The following is a 15,938-nucleotide window of genomic DNA, read 5'->3' as shown; positions in this document are numbered from 1 at the left end:
TCGAAATATCCTCGTATGATCTGCTCCAACCCCATATATACCCCCACCCACACACATATGGTTAAGCACATTGTAATTATCCGATTGTTATCTTAAAAGATCTGCTCCAACCCCATATATACCCCCACCCACACACATATGGTTAAGCACATTGTAATTATCCGATTGTTATCTTAAAAGATCTGCTCCAACCCCAGATATAAAATTAACGTCATGAAAGGGTTGATTCATGTTTTTAATAAATATTTTGCATTTTTGTGAATTTGATAAAAATACCGCAATAACGCCCAAGCCTTGACAATTGATCAATGCAACAGGGTGTCCCCTTGTTTATTGTATATTAAAGATAATGAAAAAGTATTTTTATGTTTAAATATAATGTTTACAATGCAACAGAGACATTAGATAGATCTTTATTTTAACGTAAATTGTTTCGCATGAAAGTTTATTGCGACACCCCCTGTATCAAATTCCTAATCATGAAACAATAGAGAAAAATATAAAATATCGCAAATCTAAAAATAGAAATAAATTGATTCTGAATCCTGGAATTATAGATTGTATTTTAACTAAATTATTGATATCAACCAATAATCAAACCCACGACCGTCTCGACCTTATTCTTTTTTATTTAAATTTAAAAATATTGAAGTTCTTAAAGGGACTGTTCTTGTAAATTCAAATGATTTTCTATTTCAAGAGGGGCATATGCCCATTTACAAGTTACAACAGTGCAGCCTTTAAACTTTTATCTGAAACTACGGCGATAGACTCTTTAGAGAACAAAATTTTTGATTAATTTTATATGTTTTTATAGTTTGATTCTATGTTTATGAATTATATCAGAGATACCGGTAATCTATATATTTATCTATATTTCTATCTATCCATCTGTGTATCGAATATATGTCTATCTGTCTATTTATCCACTTGGCTATCTATATATCTGCATGTCTATCTATATATATATCTATTAGTATATCCTTCTATCCATCAATCTGTAGATTTATCTATCTTTTTATCAATCTATCTGTATATCTGTCTAATCTGTCTATCTAGCTGTCTATTTGTCTATTTGTCTAATCTGTCCCTATGTCTAGCTGTAAATATAATCTATCTAATCTGTCTATCTGTATAATCTACACATCTGTCCATATATATAATCTGTCTATCTGTCTTTATATATAATCCGTCTATCTGTCTAATCTGTATGATATGTCTATCTGTCTTTATATCTAATCTGGCTATCTGTTCAATCTGTCTATCTGTCAAATCTGTCTATCTGTCCAAGCCAACCTGTCTATCTGTCCAATCTGTCAAATCTATCTAATCTGTCTATCAGGCTAATCTGTCTGTCTTTATATCAGTCTATCTGTCTATCTATCTATCTATCTCCCTGTCTCCCTTGTGTCTGTATGTCTGCCTATCTGTCTGTATGTCTGCCTATGTGTCTGTTTGCGTGACTACTTTATGTATGATTAGTTTCTACCTAATGTCTATCATATATTCGCTTCAAGTGCATTGGTGCATCCTAGAATAGATTTGGATTCTCATTTTTCATTAAATATTTATGTACGCCTTACAGTGTACAACACAATCATTTTCATTAAATATTTATGTACGCCTTACAGTGTACAACGCAATCATTTTCACAGTGGTCCGTAGATTTCAAGTATTTTGTCAATTACCTCCTTAAAGCTAGAAGTAGTTGTTTTTTAGTTCGTTTTTGAAATGTACGTGTCTTGGGCTACAGAAAGTGAAAGTCAGTTAGTAAGATAATATAAAAGGCTCAGGCATTGCGACACTTCAAGTTAGACTAAGTCTTGAAAACTGAAGCAACCTTTAATGGCAGTTTGGATCTATGGGATATATACAAGAATATTGCATGTTGCAGTCAGCGCACCTTTGCAACAGAAGGATTTTATAAGTTTTTCATAAATGAATAAGCATTAAAAAGTTGTTTTATTTAAATTTAAAATTCAAATTGTTGTTGTGTACAGTACAGAGATTAGTTATTAGTGGTTCTTTTTTAAAGTCACATCTTTGGTGAAAACCCATCTTTATACGATTTTTACCTTGAAAAAAGCCTCTTTCTTTGAGACCAGAGCATTCCCTTTTTTAGAGTCAAATTTAGGGGATCAGAGTTTGAAGAATCCTCTGACCTCTCGCCAACAGAGTTGAGGTTAGCTGACCTCTGGCCGATGTTCTGAAGTCTAGATTTTGAATATAATATGCTAATCAAATATAAATGGGAAATAAAAAGAAAATCCACGAAAGAAATTTTGACCAAAGTTTGCGAAGTTTTCAACAAAAGTTTTATATTTTCACCACAAAGAATTGGAAAGGTGAGTATGATAAATAATGTAATTATGCGGAAGTTTGACCTAAAAACTTAATCAAACAAGTTAAAAGAATAAAAGGTGAGCAAACTTACTGGGTGGTTTTTTAAAAAAAAACACTTAAAAATAAATTTAATGTAATTGGATATTAATTTTCCTTGGTATTCTAGACTCTGCTACTCTGGGTATTCTTGCATGGTTTCCTATGTTTCCGAACTCTGCTCCAGAATTTCCCAATTTTCCTATCTCTGCCCTTTTGTCCAGAGGATCCTGCATAAAGAGATTTTCAATTGATTTTAAATCAGTTTTGAAAACCAGAGATTGGACAATGTTCGGATAAAGTCCATTACTCAATTTTATCATTTTGTTATTAAATAAAATACGACAAAAATAGATCGGGTCGCTGGACATTTATGGCGAAAATAAATTCTACAATTGTCTTTTTAAAGATTAAATACAAAATTAGAAATAAAAAGCACATGAACTCAAAAATGCCCAAAACAAATACAAATAGGATTGCACAGCAAAATTCTAACAACGACAATTAGAAAATGAATATTTGGGACAAAAGTCAAAATACGGATCAGTGTGTTTCAATTAACATGAAACATGCCTCCCTGTTTAGGCTAAAACTGCCTGAAAACTGCCTGAATGCACTATTTTACCAATACTAGACAAAATCTATATTTGGACCTACTTCCAATAATTTTATTTCATTATTTTATAGATCTTTGAAAACAGAAGGGCGCAAATTGCAATATTTTTGCAAAAACATTTTGCATAGATGTTTGCACAGACGTTTTTAATGGGATTTGCAAGTTTTGAAAATATTTTTGCATTTTCAAATCCTCTGGGTCATGAGCTTTTCAAAAATGTGTCAATTGTCATATTTCGCGAAATTTAGTTTTTTTTCACATTTTTTGCTAAATAAGTGGGTTTCGTAATAAATAAATGGATTTTTCAAATTTCTTATATAAATCCTCATGTTTTTTGGGACACACTGTACCTGTTGGTTCCGATTCATCTCTAGCTGTGTAGCAGATCGTTTTGTCAATCCATATCTAGATTAGAGAACATTGCTTTATATAAATAAATGACAGGATGAATAAATAAATGACTGAATGAATAAATAAATGACAGGATGAATAAATAAATGACTGAATGAATAAATAAATGACAGAATGGATAAGTAAATGACTGAATGAGTAAAAAAATGACTGAATGAATATTCCTGTATAAATCTCGACTTCTCTCCTGATTTCTTTGTCTCAAAATAACATTATTTTCCAAACTATAAAATAAAATAAATGTAAAATCTTTATCAGAATAACGTTGAGAATCTCCTTAGAGGGAGGACCGTCGATGAAGAAGTAATTTTTAGTAACCCTCCATTTAGAAGTTGTCAAGTACTTTTCACATCGGTAAAATAATTTTTAACAAATTTTAATAAAAAAATTATTAATCCACATCTCTTTTTATAGAGAAATGACAATTGGAAATAATACATTTTTTGATAACAAAATTGGGATATGAAATTATAGTGATTATCCCTTTAAAATAATTTTTTTGTAATATTTTTTTGGTTCAAGTCAGAATCGTACCCTGTACCCTGACACCCTGTACATATATACGGTATATACGGACCCTGCTGTGAAAAATGTATAAGTAAGAAATCTTACCATTTTGTTTCTGGATTAGTTTCCAGTACGCCATTCCTGGATCCAATGTAGTTTCTGGCACGGGACAGCTGATCCGCCCTCTCCACCCCACTGCTCGAGTCTACACTATCTTCCGCCTCAAGTTTATTGCGTAGTTTTTCCTCCGCCGCAGAACTTTGGATAAACTCGTAGGATTCTGATTTACTAAAATCTAGATTATTAATCGATTCAACTCGTTCGAACTTGGTTGGAGAACTATAGCTGGGGTTCGAAATATCCTCGTATTTATGTGGCGACACTATTTCGTATCGATCCGGGCTCGAATACACTTTCTTGTTTGGAGTTTCCAAACCTGGGTTTGGTTTTAATTTTATAGGAGTTAGATAGTCACGGGTATCACTTGCGTAGTCACTTTTTAGACTTGAGTAGTCTTTACTCAGGCTAGAGTAGTCTCTAGTCAGGGTAGATCCGGATCTGATTGGACTAGTGTAGTCCTTGTTAACCGGCAGTATAGTCCTGCTGGGGGTAAATCGTCCGCTGGTCAGACTGGACGATCTGGAGGAGGATTCTAGGTCCGGGCGACGGGAGAGAGAGGATTGAAGGTTGGATCGTCTGGCAGGAGAGTTTGATGAATTGATAGATTGATATGTATTCTCTTGTTTTATTTCCTGCAAAACATCTTCATCAAAATACATTTCGTTTTCCCTTCTCTTTCCTACTCTTTCCTTATCCATTTCTACCATTGTCACCATTTTTACCCCTTCCCTGTCCATTTCCTCCATCTTTTCCCCTCATTTTTCCCTTCCCTTTCATTATTGATAATCCAAATCTTTCCCCTTCCTTTCCCTTTCCTATTCCTATTGCTTTCTACTTCCTTTCCCGTTCCTTTCCCCTTCCTTTCCTCATCCTTTCTCCTTCCTTTTACCTTCCTTTCCCCTTTCTTTCACCTTCCATTCCCCTTTCTTTCCCCTTCCTTTCCTCTTCCTTTCCCCTTCCATTCCTTTTCCTTTCCCCTTCCTTTCCTCTTCCTTTCCCACTCCTTTCCCTTCAAATTCCCCTTCTTTTTACCTTTCACTTTCCTCTTTCTTTTGCCTTCCTTTTCCTTTCATTTTCCCTTCTTTTCCCTCTCCTTTCCTCTTCTTTTCCCTCTCCTTTCCTCTTCCTTTCCTCTTCCTTTTCATTTTTTCCCCTTCCGACCCCTCTATTTCCACTAGTATGTTTTGACGTTACCCCTCTAACAACATCTCTCCTTCATCCAACGCATTCTTGGTCCATGCAGTGCTGAAAATTAATAATTGTAATTATATAGCAATAATAATAATGATAACTATAATAAAAATAATCATGATAACAACAATGAGAATAATAATAACAATATATAGTAATAATAATAATAATAATTGTAATTATAACACTAACATTGGTGATAATAATGATAATTATAATAATAACAATAATAATATTATTTTTCACAAAAGTTAATTTTTTTTTAAGTTTCTCTTTAAAAATTCGGATCTCACCTGAAACGGGTTGTCTTGTGTTCCATGCAGATGTTACTGAAGAAGGTGGGGTTTCATCCTGACTCTGGAATCTGTCAGAGCGTTCCCTGAACCCTGCAGGACTATTCCAGCCACTGCTGGATACGTTCCGTCCGTAAATAGCGTTCCTTGTTGATATAACAGGGTTCCCACTACTCACTACACTCTTCCCGGAACATATTGAACCGTTCCTAGAACTCACTTGTTCAGATTTAGGTGCTAGCACACTTTGCTTGGAACCTGGAATGTTTACGGGAGAGTTCCTGGCTAACGGGGAACCATTCCTAGCTGTCACGGGAGCGTTCCTGGTTGCGGAATTAACGTTCCTAGGGATATTAGACTGGTTCCATCTGCGCTGCTGGGCTTGGTTCCTGGTTCCAAGCTGCGGGGAAAGGAACCCGTATGAGGGATCCCAGTCAGAACCTTGTCTGAAACAAGAATTAAAATGAGAAAAAAATCCGTTGGAAATGTTTAAGATGTTACCTTGTAATCCCGGGAGGAGTACTCACTCGTTGCTCCGGACTTCGGAGCCTTGATCCATAAACCCGCCAACCCGGCCCACTCCGGTCCTCATCTACACCCTTCGGACTATTCGTCCGGCTTCCGGCCACCAGACGATTCGGCTGCGGCCGCTGATTATAAACAGAGGGTCGTGTTGATTCTACGGGTTTCCGGAGCAAATCCTAGAAATATGTATATTCTTTATCCAATCTCCAAACATAAATAAACCAATCAATCTAATCCCCACCATCCATCCAACCATCCGTCCTATCCTATTTGTATCCATCCATTCGTATCCATCTCTTCGTGCGTAGGTATTTCTGTGCAAGAAGTTGAAAAATGCGCATCTTTTGTTACGCTATTAAGAAGATGTTTGGCCCGACTCATTAGATACTTTGAAGTGGTGTTCATCAATGATAAAAATCTATATTCTTCATTCATCATCTTCATATTTTCTATCCTACCCACTCAAACTTTCTGACACTATCCCCTTTTAAGTTTCTAAATTCTTGTCTTTAATCCTTTTCATTTTTGGTTTTGTTTTCTATCCTTTATTTTCTCCTTTTTATAAAGTTTATTCCCCTGACGTTGCTTAAAATTGAATCTTTCTTTAATACGCTAGTTTTCTCATACCCCCATTTATCTATCTTCTTAACCTTGTTTCAGAATTAGAAACTTTTTAAAATGATTTCATTCTCTCATCATGAATAGATTACCTGACGACTTAAAGAGTTTGATAATTGAGAAATTGGTTAAAGGGACTGTGAGCATATGCTTTTAATGGACCTTCCATGCATAGAAAGCAATGCCTGATTTACAATGGTACCTTTGAAACCTTAATCTGGTCAAAAATGTGGAAGATAAAGCTTTTTTTAATCAAAAGGTGGCTAATTCTGATAATAGCCCCGTTGTTTATTACAAGCAAGAAATGCGCAAGTTACTTTTCACGAGAAACTATAGATAAAATTAAACAGTTTAAAGGAACAAAAGCCTGAACATCTAATAATCTAATTCATTTTTGATCAGACAAAGCTTTCAAGGGTAACGATGTTATTGGGGTATTGCTTTTGTTGCATGAAGGGGTCATGCATTTGAAATCTTGCTAACAGTCCCAATTTAATCCGATCTTCAATCCAAAATTTTATGGATTCGATTGGACAATGCATTGATTGCCTTCTCCCTCTTAAATAAAAAACTATTTAATAAGTATAACTCATTCAGTCCAATTGAAAATGTCCCGCTCTGAATCGGTTTTTAATTTCTAGTTTTTTCTAATTCCTTTCTAAACATCATTTTTTCCTACTTTTACCTTGAATTGGGATGAAAGTGCAAAACCTCGATCTAGTGTTTCCATTTTCTCTTTTTCACTTTCTCTTCACCTTCACTTTTTCCATTGTCTTCACTTTCAATCGTATATTTTCATTTTTAATAACTTTTATTTATTTTATTACATCTTCACGTGGTTTTCTGTAATTATGATATTAAGTTATGTTCTCTTTTATTTTGTATAAACCAGATTAATAAAATTAGATATGGGCATTATAACATTTATTTGAACTTACGTATATATTTACTTAACAAAACAGAGGAAAAAAAGATACAAATACTTTTGGAGGGAAATTAAAAAGTAAGAAAAAGAAAAGTATTAAAAGTAAAAAAGTGTTAAAACTCTGATTTTCTACTCCCTCTGTTAGGAAATCATGGTCGTAGACCTTGGATATTTCAAACTATGAAGTGTGTTAGATCAAATAATCTAAATTTTTTAAAATTCAAAGGTTTAAACCATCAGGTTGTAAAGACAGAGGTATTATACAAATTTGAGTTTGTGGCAGACTCAATTTCTTTTTTAGAAATTGGAAAAAAAACATTATATTTAATTTATTTGTAAATAAAGAGAGATAACCAAAGAGAATAGAATATATATTAGAGGGGAATTTTCTAGAATAAAGTGTAAAACGGCCATTTTGTTGTACTGTTTCCATACTGCAGGTGTACTACACATATTTGGGCCCTGGAACATCATTTTATAGAAAATCTAAAATTAATACTAAAAGAAAACGAAATTATGAAATAGGTTTCATAATTGACCAATGATCATTTCACTCTTTGCCTTTCACTTTACAAACGATGATTTTCCGTTATAACTATAAATCGAATGATGTTTTTTTTTCAGCTAATTCATTTTATAAAGTTTATTTAACACCTTAAAAAATTCGAAATTGAAACATACTGTATGTACTCTACTGCATATAATTTGTTAACATTTACATGATTTGTACACTTTGAACTCCCTTTCAGGCTGAAAGGGACTGACAAAATTCATACCGAGGGATTGTCTAAATTCCGCTCTAATATATATTTTTTTCTCTTTGGAGATAACGCAAGAAAAATTATGAAAAACAAATATTATTTAAAGAACTACAGAGCTATAAATTACTTAATTAAACATTATCAGATCGATGAAAATTGATTGAAATCAAAAATAAAACGAAAAAATTACAACTATTTGATAAATTTCTAAAAATAACTCCCATCCCTAGCTGTACTTGGTTATGTTATAAAGTGTGCTGGTCCACTATAATTAAGTTAAATCAATAAAATTAATTAAACTTTTATTTCGCGTGGTAAAACCATAATAATTCTAGACTTTAATTAGAAATTATTCATGAAAATCAAAACAAAAATCACATAGATACATATATAGATATATAGATAGATAGATGGATAAATAGATAGATAGATAGATAGATAGATACATAGATAGATAGATAGCTAGATAAATAGATAGATAGATAGATAGATAGATAGATAGATAGATATATAGATAGATAGATAGATAGATAGATAAATAGATAGATAGATAGATAGATAGATAGATAGATAGTTAGATAGATAGATAGATAGATAGATAGATAGATAGTAAATGTTGGGGGAATTGGTCTCCTTTAAATAAAAATAAAAATGTTATAACATAAAAATTCCTAATTTTCTGAAGGGGAGTATGTTCAAAGCCCAAAAAACTTCCGCTGTGTGACTTCTCTGTAGGTAACCCCATCAATAGGCGAATGGCTTTCTTTTGCAATGATTCTATCTTATCAATATTTTTGTTAGAAGTATAGAATTAAAAATGTTGAACTAAATTCCAAATGAAAGTGGAAAAAGGAGTAATAAAGTAGTTGCATGGTTTCAAAGTCATATTCCCAAGAATCTAGCTGAATCTGTTTTTTATGCGTTCAATTTTTCGTGTAGATTCTCCTAGTTTAAAGAAAACATCGGGATAGTCGTTTTATGCATTTAGAGAATTTGAAAATAAGATTGCATTAGTTTTCTCAAAGTTAATAGTAAGTTTGTGGCAAAGGCTCAATTCCTTAGCTAACTGAAACCAGAAAACTCAAGATACAGCAATACTGAAAAACAGAATTCACTCAAATAATTACAATGTCTCAAAAATACTAGTTTCGACAAATTTTAACTTTTTTTCAAAATTATCAGAATCAGGGACAGTCAACAGAAGGAAAAGAAAAAAAGGAAGAAGATGGAAACGATGACAAGAATTGCAAATCAGAATTTTTCTGTATCAATTGTATCCAATTAATAAAATTTTAAAAAATTCAACCAAAAAATTGTTTAAAAAATTAAATTCAAGATAACCCATGAAGGATTAGACTTATATGACGTCACGGAAATCAAAACAGTTGCTGATAAGCCTTAATATTAAAACGTTCCAAATTTTTGAAAACTAAATATAAATCTAAATCCCGACATTGTAAATCTTTAAAGTTTAAATCTGAGAATTTCCACAAAATTTGTCATTTGAATAAATGTGTTTATCAAATATTTATAAACATCAGCAACTATTTCATTTATTCGAATATAAACATTTATTATTTACATTTTAATAATTAAATTATACATTTCTTTGTGAAAATACCAACAAAAAGCGAAATTATTGTGTCTCATTTGTTCTTTCTATTAAACTAATAAGAAATTTCGCGTTCAAATGTTGCTCTTTAAGTTGCCTTTCTTCTCTTCATAATTGTAAAATTAAAGTTTCTAAAAAAAATGTCCACATTTTTTTCGGTTTGAAATTTCAAAACTTCAGCACGATCGGTTCAGCCATTAAGACGCTAAAATAAGTTACAATTTTCAAAAAAGATGTGTGAAAAGGCATGCGACTTATATCAAAGATATACATAATATTTAAGTCAGTTCCCAGTTCTCATGGTTATGTGGGATACCCTGTAAAAACGCATAAATGTCTCCGAGATTTGAATATTTATAAACGAGGAACTGAAAATTGAAAATGTCGAATAATATTTAGAATAGACACAACAGTGGCTCAGTAATTTGCAAGCAATACAAATGTAGAATTTTTGCAAGCAATGCAATTGGCATTTTACACGATGGTACTTTAAAAAGTTGCATTTTTAAGGGATTGGTCACTAAAAGTTAAATAAACCTTTTTTAAAGAATGGAAATACTTTTATATCAATCCGATGTTTCTGAACGAGAATTCTCCGTAAAACGTTCTCCATGGACCTAGGTTGCACTGACAGGACAATGCCATGTTATATTTACTAAACAATCCCTTTAAGCATTGTGTCATAGTATTCTAATGTTCCACAAAATATCTTCTGATATGATTTTTCTTATCTCCCCCCTCTCCCACCCTCTCTGAAAATTTGGCATCGTAAAACATAATTGCTTAATTTAATTGTAACAGAGACAAGAATTGAACTTTGGCCGCATTATTTGCGAGAATTAGTAAAAAACTGACATATCTTGATTTTATTTAAACAAAACTTTTTATCTTTTGCATAAAACTGTGAAAACATTAAAATTGAATCCTTTTATTTGTAATTATATAATGTATATATTTTAAAGCCGAAAGCTAAAAAAGGGTGCTAAAAAACTCTCATTCTATCTATCTATCTATCTATCTATCTATCTATCTATCTATCTATCTATCTATCTATATCTATATCTGATAATTAAACTGCCAAACTAAGTGCTTGCTGATTCTATCTTTGTTTGTTCTGCATTATATCAACGAGACACCTAACTATATAAATATAGAGAGTTCCAAAAAAAAAATTATCTTATGACAATTTTTTTACAGATGCTTTTTTATTTTTTTTTTTTTTAATTATCATTAATTTGTTTCAATTTTATGTGAAACAATGTAATCCAAGAGTTTTTTTTGGAAAAAAGTCGAATTTCTGTTTTTTGGGACACATTGCAATATCATTTGATATCAGTAGACTTTGTATTGTACGATAATGAATTATTATAAAACTGACTAGGTGGTAGGGTGTCACTATAAAGGACATTTTAATTTTAACCGTTTTAAATCTTCATGTGCAGTTAAATGCAATATCTTTAAGAATTCAATAAAAAACAATTTTAAGAAAAACGATTTTTCAATATAAATAAATACATTTTTAAGGACACTCCTTTTTCAGATAGTAACGTTTTTGCTATGCTTTTAGCACATGCATGGTCTTATCTTGATTTTTGCAATTTGGTAAATAAAATGTAAGCACAGGCTAATTGGTCTAATTTTACTTTGTTTAAAGTGCGCCAATTGTAAATTATGCAATAAAAGGTTTTCATTTAAGTTTCAAACAGTTTGAAATTGTCTTCCCCCCCCCCCCCATTACATTTTTTGGGGCTGAATAAATCGGACTTCAACGTAAAATTTTTCTTTCTTTTTAAACATTTATTTCATTTATTTTCCCCATTGTTTCCCCATTTTTTTTATTAACACGGAAAATGAACTCTATATCTATTAAATTGGTCAAAAATATATAAATGAATTCAATTTGATTAATTTAAAAGGGTGGTAGAGCTGCGATAGTTGATATTGAATAAATCAAAATTAATTGATCGACTTTGACTAATTATTCTTAAAAGAAACCTTAAGAATAAAAGAAACTTCTGACTAACAAATATTTTTTATTTAAAAGCAAAAAAGAAATTTATATTTCGAAGAAAAAATGGAATTTCAAATTTTTTACAAGTTTTGTTAAAATTACTTAAGTTTTACAAAACTTAAAATTACAATTTTTCAAAATAAAATGTTTTTTTTTATTACTTTATTCCAATGATATGATATATTTATTTATATATTTGAAAATACCTAAATGCTTCTAATTATTGCTATTTGTAGTTTATGTTTGAAAATGATTAGAAAATAGAAAACGGCAGAAAGTAAATGATAAATGGGTTTTCATGGAAATGAAAATTATTTTAACGGATTTTTATTGAAGATAGGGGAGGAGGGAGGGAAAGAGGGAAGGAGAGAAAAGGGGTGATGAGGGAAGGAGGAAGGAAGAAAGGAGGTTAGAATATAGGAGGGGGGGGGGGCCAGCATTTTTTTATTCGTATTTAATTGATTGAAAGACAAAGATTAAAAAGTAAATTGAATATATTACGAATACATTAAACGAACTGAAACTTGAAAACTTGAATAATTTAGGAAAAACATTAGATGATGGAATTGTTGGCTCTAATTACAGCACTCTCTAGTTCATTACACTTCTAGCAAACTAGGCTTCGCACCTATCTTCTATTTCAATTGTGAACATTTTCTCTTTGTATACATTGTTAAAACAAAAGCAAAAAAGTTTGCGGATTTTATAAAAAATCGTGAATTTTCAAAAATTAATGAAAATCTAATTTTGTTAAAGGCAAATTTTTGAAATTCTGATCATCTATAAACCCCTTCCTTGGGTCATGTGAAGTCCTATACAAAATTCGGGTCCGATCGGTTTAGCCGTTTCAAAGTTTATTGGATACAAACGGACAGACAGACAGACAAATAGACAAGTAAAGTTTGAAATAATGCAAACGTTTTTTTGTGTTCAGCAAAAAAACTAGATTTTGACATGTTCCCTTCTAATTGTAGATATTAAAAATTATCTCAATTACAATTTCGAAGCTCATCAAATTAATTTTGTTTGATGGATTTTTTTTAGAAATTCGTAAAGTAACATAGTTTTTGAACTAAAATAAAACTTTGGAACGCAAAAATGTCTAAAAACCCAGAACAACTTTTTTGGTCGGAAAAAGATTACATAAAATAAAGTCTTAACATATTTTTTAGAAAAATAATAAACTAAATATTTTCTTTTAAATCGTAAAAGCAAATTTAAATGCATATTATTTCTTCTGTCTTGTTATTAAATGTATGTTCGTGACAAAATTGTCGAAACGTCCGAACCGATCGGTCCCAGATTCTCTTAGGCTCCTCATACGTCCCTGGCAATTCCTCAGTCTTTTGTTATTTGTTTAATAAATTATAACAATGATAATTAAAATGTTATTCAATAAAAAAAATAGTGAAAAGTTCTTTGGGGCCGAGCAGCTACATGTCTTACATTTAAAATCCATGTACAAAATTGAAAGGAGGGGGTGGGGGGTCCAAAAATCGTTTTCTAGGAAATTACCCATCCTTTTGTTCCCTAGAATCAATAAATATCTTATTTTTGCTTTATTATAATTTTCTTCAAGAAGGAATCATTGATAAAAGAATCATTGTTTTGCGATGATTCACTTTTCACAAATATGTATATTGTATATAGAATTCAGGGTTAAAACATTAAACACTATTCTTCGAGGGAAAATCTTCAAAAATAAAAGTAATAAATACGTTTTTGAGCACTTACAGTTCTTAATTTTTCATCACAGTTTTAACAACAAATTTGTAGGAATTCGGGTTTCAGATATTTAATTATCCTGTTTTTATATTGCACGTCAGAAAACTATTTTTTTTAAAATATTTCGATGAAAGTTAGATTTGATTGTCACTGCTTGAAGTCCATTACCAGTTGACTATATGCCGGCGGGTCCGACACTGCCTGAAACCAGGCAGATAGAACCCCGCTTTACCGCAGTCTCACGGACAGGGTCGGGAACGGGGGGGGGGGCTGTCGCGGGGACTTTTTAAACATCAGGGAGGGTCAACTAAACTTCAAATAAACAGCATATTTTTAAACTCAATAATATGTTGAAAAGTGAAAGTGGGAATATTCGGACAGGACCCCCCGTAGACTGAAAACACATCTCAAGTTCTAACCGTACAGTTTAGTAAAAAGTAAGGGGGGGGGATTTTAATAAACATTATTTTTGGTTTATACATACAAAAATACAGGGTTACCCAAAAATAGACAAGACTTTAAATACGACCTGAAACTCTTAAAATATGATAATTTCAAGGTTGAAGAATTAGCTTTCTTTTTTGAATATAGTCATTGAATGGCTTATTTAGTGATTTTGCAAAGAACTAATATTGTTTACTGTTGCATTGAACCATGAATATAAGAAACAGACCATATTAATTCCGTACAGTCGTCTCTGAAGTCTCATCCTTTGTGGGTAACCATGTACATAAGTTATTGAAACAATATAGAATACATGGTAAATCTAGACCAATCGTCAAATTTTTCGAGTTTTGGGTCATCTTTACAGTCTCATTCTTTGTGGGTATACCCTGCTTCTTAATCCAAGGGCGTACACAGGGGGGTCAATGGGGGTAGAGCCCCCCATAGACCTGTACAGGGGGGCGTAGCCCCCCCCCCCCTAGAACTCAGAGCTTTCACACTTTATTAAATCTTAAACTCAAGAAAGAAGAACATAAAAATTAGTTTGCTGTTCATTCAGTGCACTAAGAAGATTGTAAAGTGAGTCAGAGCGGAGAGCCACCATGACAGAAGTCCGAATGAAAAATCTATTTTGAATGCACATCCATCCTAATCAGATGGGCGCTATGAGGGATAGCGAAGTAAAACAATTATTTTTATATTCCAAGCCACGAAGGCTTGAGTTTTGAGGTAGTCAATGACCCTTTTTTTCATTTGGATTTAATTTACTTTATTCATTGCACCGCCGTTTTGTGATCTTTCTTTTTATTACAAACTAGCTGAAGTGCCAGCCGTTGCCGGTGGAATTTTAAAAATGGAATTAAAACAAAAAACTTATAATTCATTTAGCTTATTTCATCCCCAGGTATCAATTTAATTTTCTCCCTAAAATTCAGCCCATTTGATTCAGCCGTTTGGCCAGCCATAGCAAACATAAATGAATGAAGAGCTTTATGCATATGGCTATAGATTACAATTTTACTTCTATTTTTTTCAAAACAGAAACTTTGACTAGTGATAATTATTTTCTGGACCTTTGTCCTTTTTTTCATCTCATAGAATCTAATTTTAAATCCGGTTTTTCATTTTCTAAAATGTCTTTTACTATCTCTAATTTAAATACTAATTATAACTAACATAACAGTATAATAATATGTCGAATTTTTAGAAACAATGCTTTTTTCTGCTAGTTTTGTTTGAAGGAGAGATAAAGTACAGTACATGCAAGGTAAATGGACTGTATGTGTACCTTTAAAATATCTTTTGCTTATGCCTTATTTCCAAGAAGCCAAATATTTTGAATTTACAGTTCAAATTTTTACCCCCTAGGAGCTCCTGCATGGGGGGCAAAATAAATTTTGCGATTCGCGCAAATTGTGCCCCCCCCCCCCCAGCATTATTTCTGTATTCGCCCTTGTACTTAATCCATCTGATTATGACGACCCCATGTAACAATATTTCTAAAAGTAGATAATTGAAGGCTAGAGTTTCACTAGAATACCTCTAGATGCTACACACCTGTAATTCAATACTATCAAATCATAATAAAAATAAACAAAGAAAATATTATTGTCGAAAATAGATAAAATCAAAACAGGGGGGGGGGGGGTAAATATTAATAAATTACTGTAAAGGGATTGTTTTCATTTAAGGGTGTTTACAGTAGGAACCATACAATCAAGGTTTCAAGGATATCAATTTAAAACTAGCTTTGTCATCTTTGACATTACGCTCACAGTCCCTTTAAGTATATTTTCAAAT

General features: G+C 32.0%; 3 protein-coding genes across 3 annotated transcripts in view; all 3 read right to left on the bottom strand.

The window, feature by feature from the left end:
• The window catches only part of LOC111712175 (uncharacterized), a 23,381-nt gene extending 19,980 nt beyond the window's left edge, over positions 1 to 3,401 (bottom strand). Inside the window, exons 1-3 of the mRNA XM_023486721.1 lie at positions 3,346 to 3,401; positions 2,497 to 2,609; positions 2,076 to 2,213 (exon numbers count right to left, since the gene is read on the bottom strand). Coding sequence (XP_023342489.1) covers positions 2,076 to 2,213; positions 2,497 to 2,609; positions 3,346 to 3,363 — 269 coding nt within the window. The 5' untranslated portion in view covers positions 3,364 to 3,401. The remainder of the gene's footprint in view (positions 1 to 2,075; positions 2,214 to 2,496; positions 2,610 to 3,345) is intronic.
• Positions 3,401 to 4,764, bottom strand: LOC111712174 (uncharacterized). The gene is made up of 3 exons (XM_023486720.1): positions 4,019 to 4,764; positions 3,498 to 3,630; positions 3,401 to 3,418 (listed from the first exon to the last, which is right to left on the bottom strand). The coding sequence occupies exons 1-3, from the start codon at positions 4,747 to 4,749 to the stop codon at positions 3,401 to 3,403; spliced, it is 882 nt and encodes a 293-aa protein (XP_023342488.1). The 5' UTR covers positions 4,750 to 4,764.
• Positions 4,765 to 5,231: 467 nt separating this feature from the next.
• Positions 5,232 to 7,485, bottom strand: LOC111712170 (uncharacterized). The gene is made up of 4 exons (XM_023486714.1): positions 7,346 to 7,485; positions 6,019 to 6,218; positions 5,518 to 5,963; positions 5,232 to 5,278 (listed from the first exon to the last, which is right to left on the bottom strand). Exons 1-4 carry the CDS (start codon positions 7,388 to 7,390, stop codon positions 5,232 to 5,234), a joined length of 738 nt encoding a protein of 245 aa, XP_023342482.1. The 5' UTR covers positions 7,391 to 7,485.
• Positions 7,486 to 15,938: the final 8,453 nt, after the last annotated feature.

The sequence above is a fragment of the Eurytemora carolleeae genome, unplaced genomic scaffold (assembly GCF_000591075.1).
Source record: "Eurytemora carolleeae unplaced genomic scaffold, Eaff_2.0 scaffold1244, whole genome shotgun sequence".
Classification (NCBI taxonomy): Eukaryota; Metazoa; Arthropoda; class Copepoda; order Calanoida; family Temoridae; genus Eurytemora; species Eurytemora carolleeae.
This window is presented reverse-complemented; position numbering and strand designations above follow the sequence as displayed.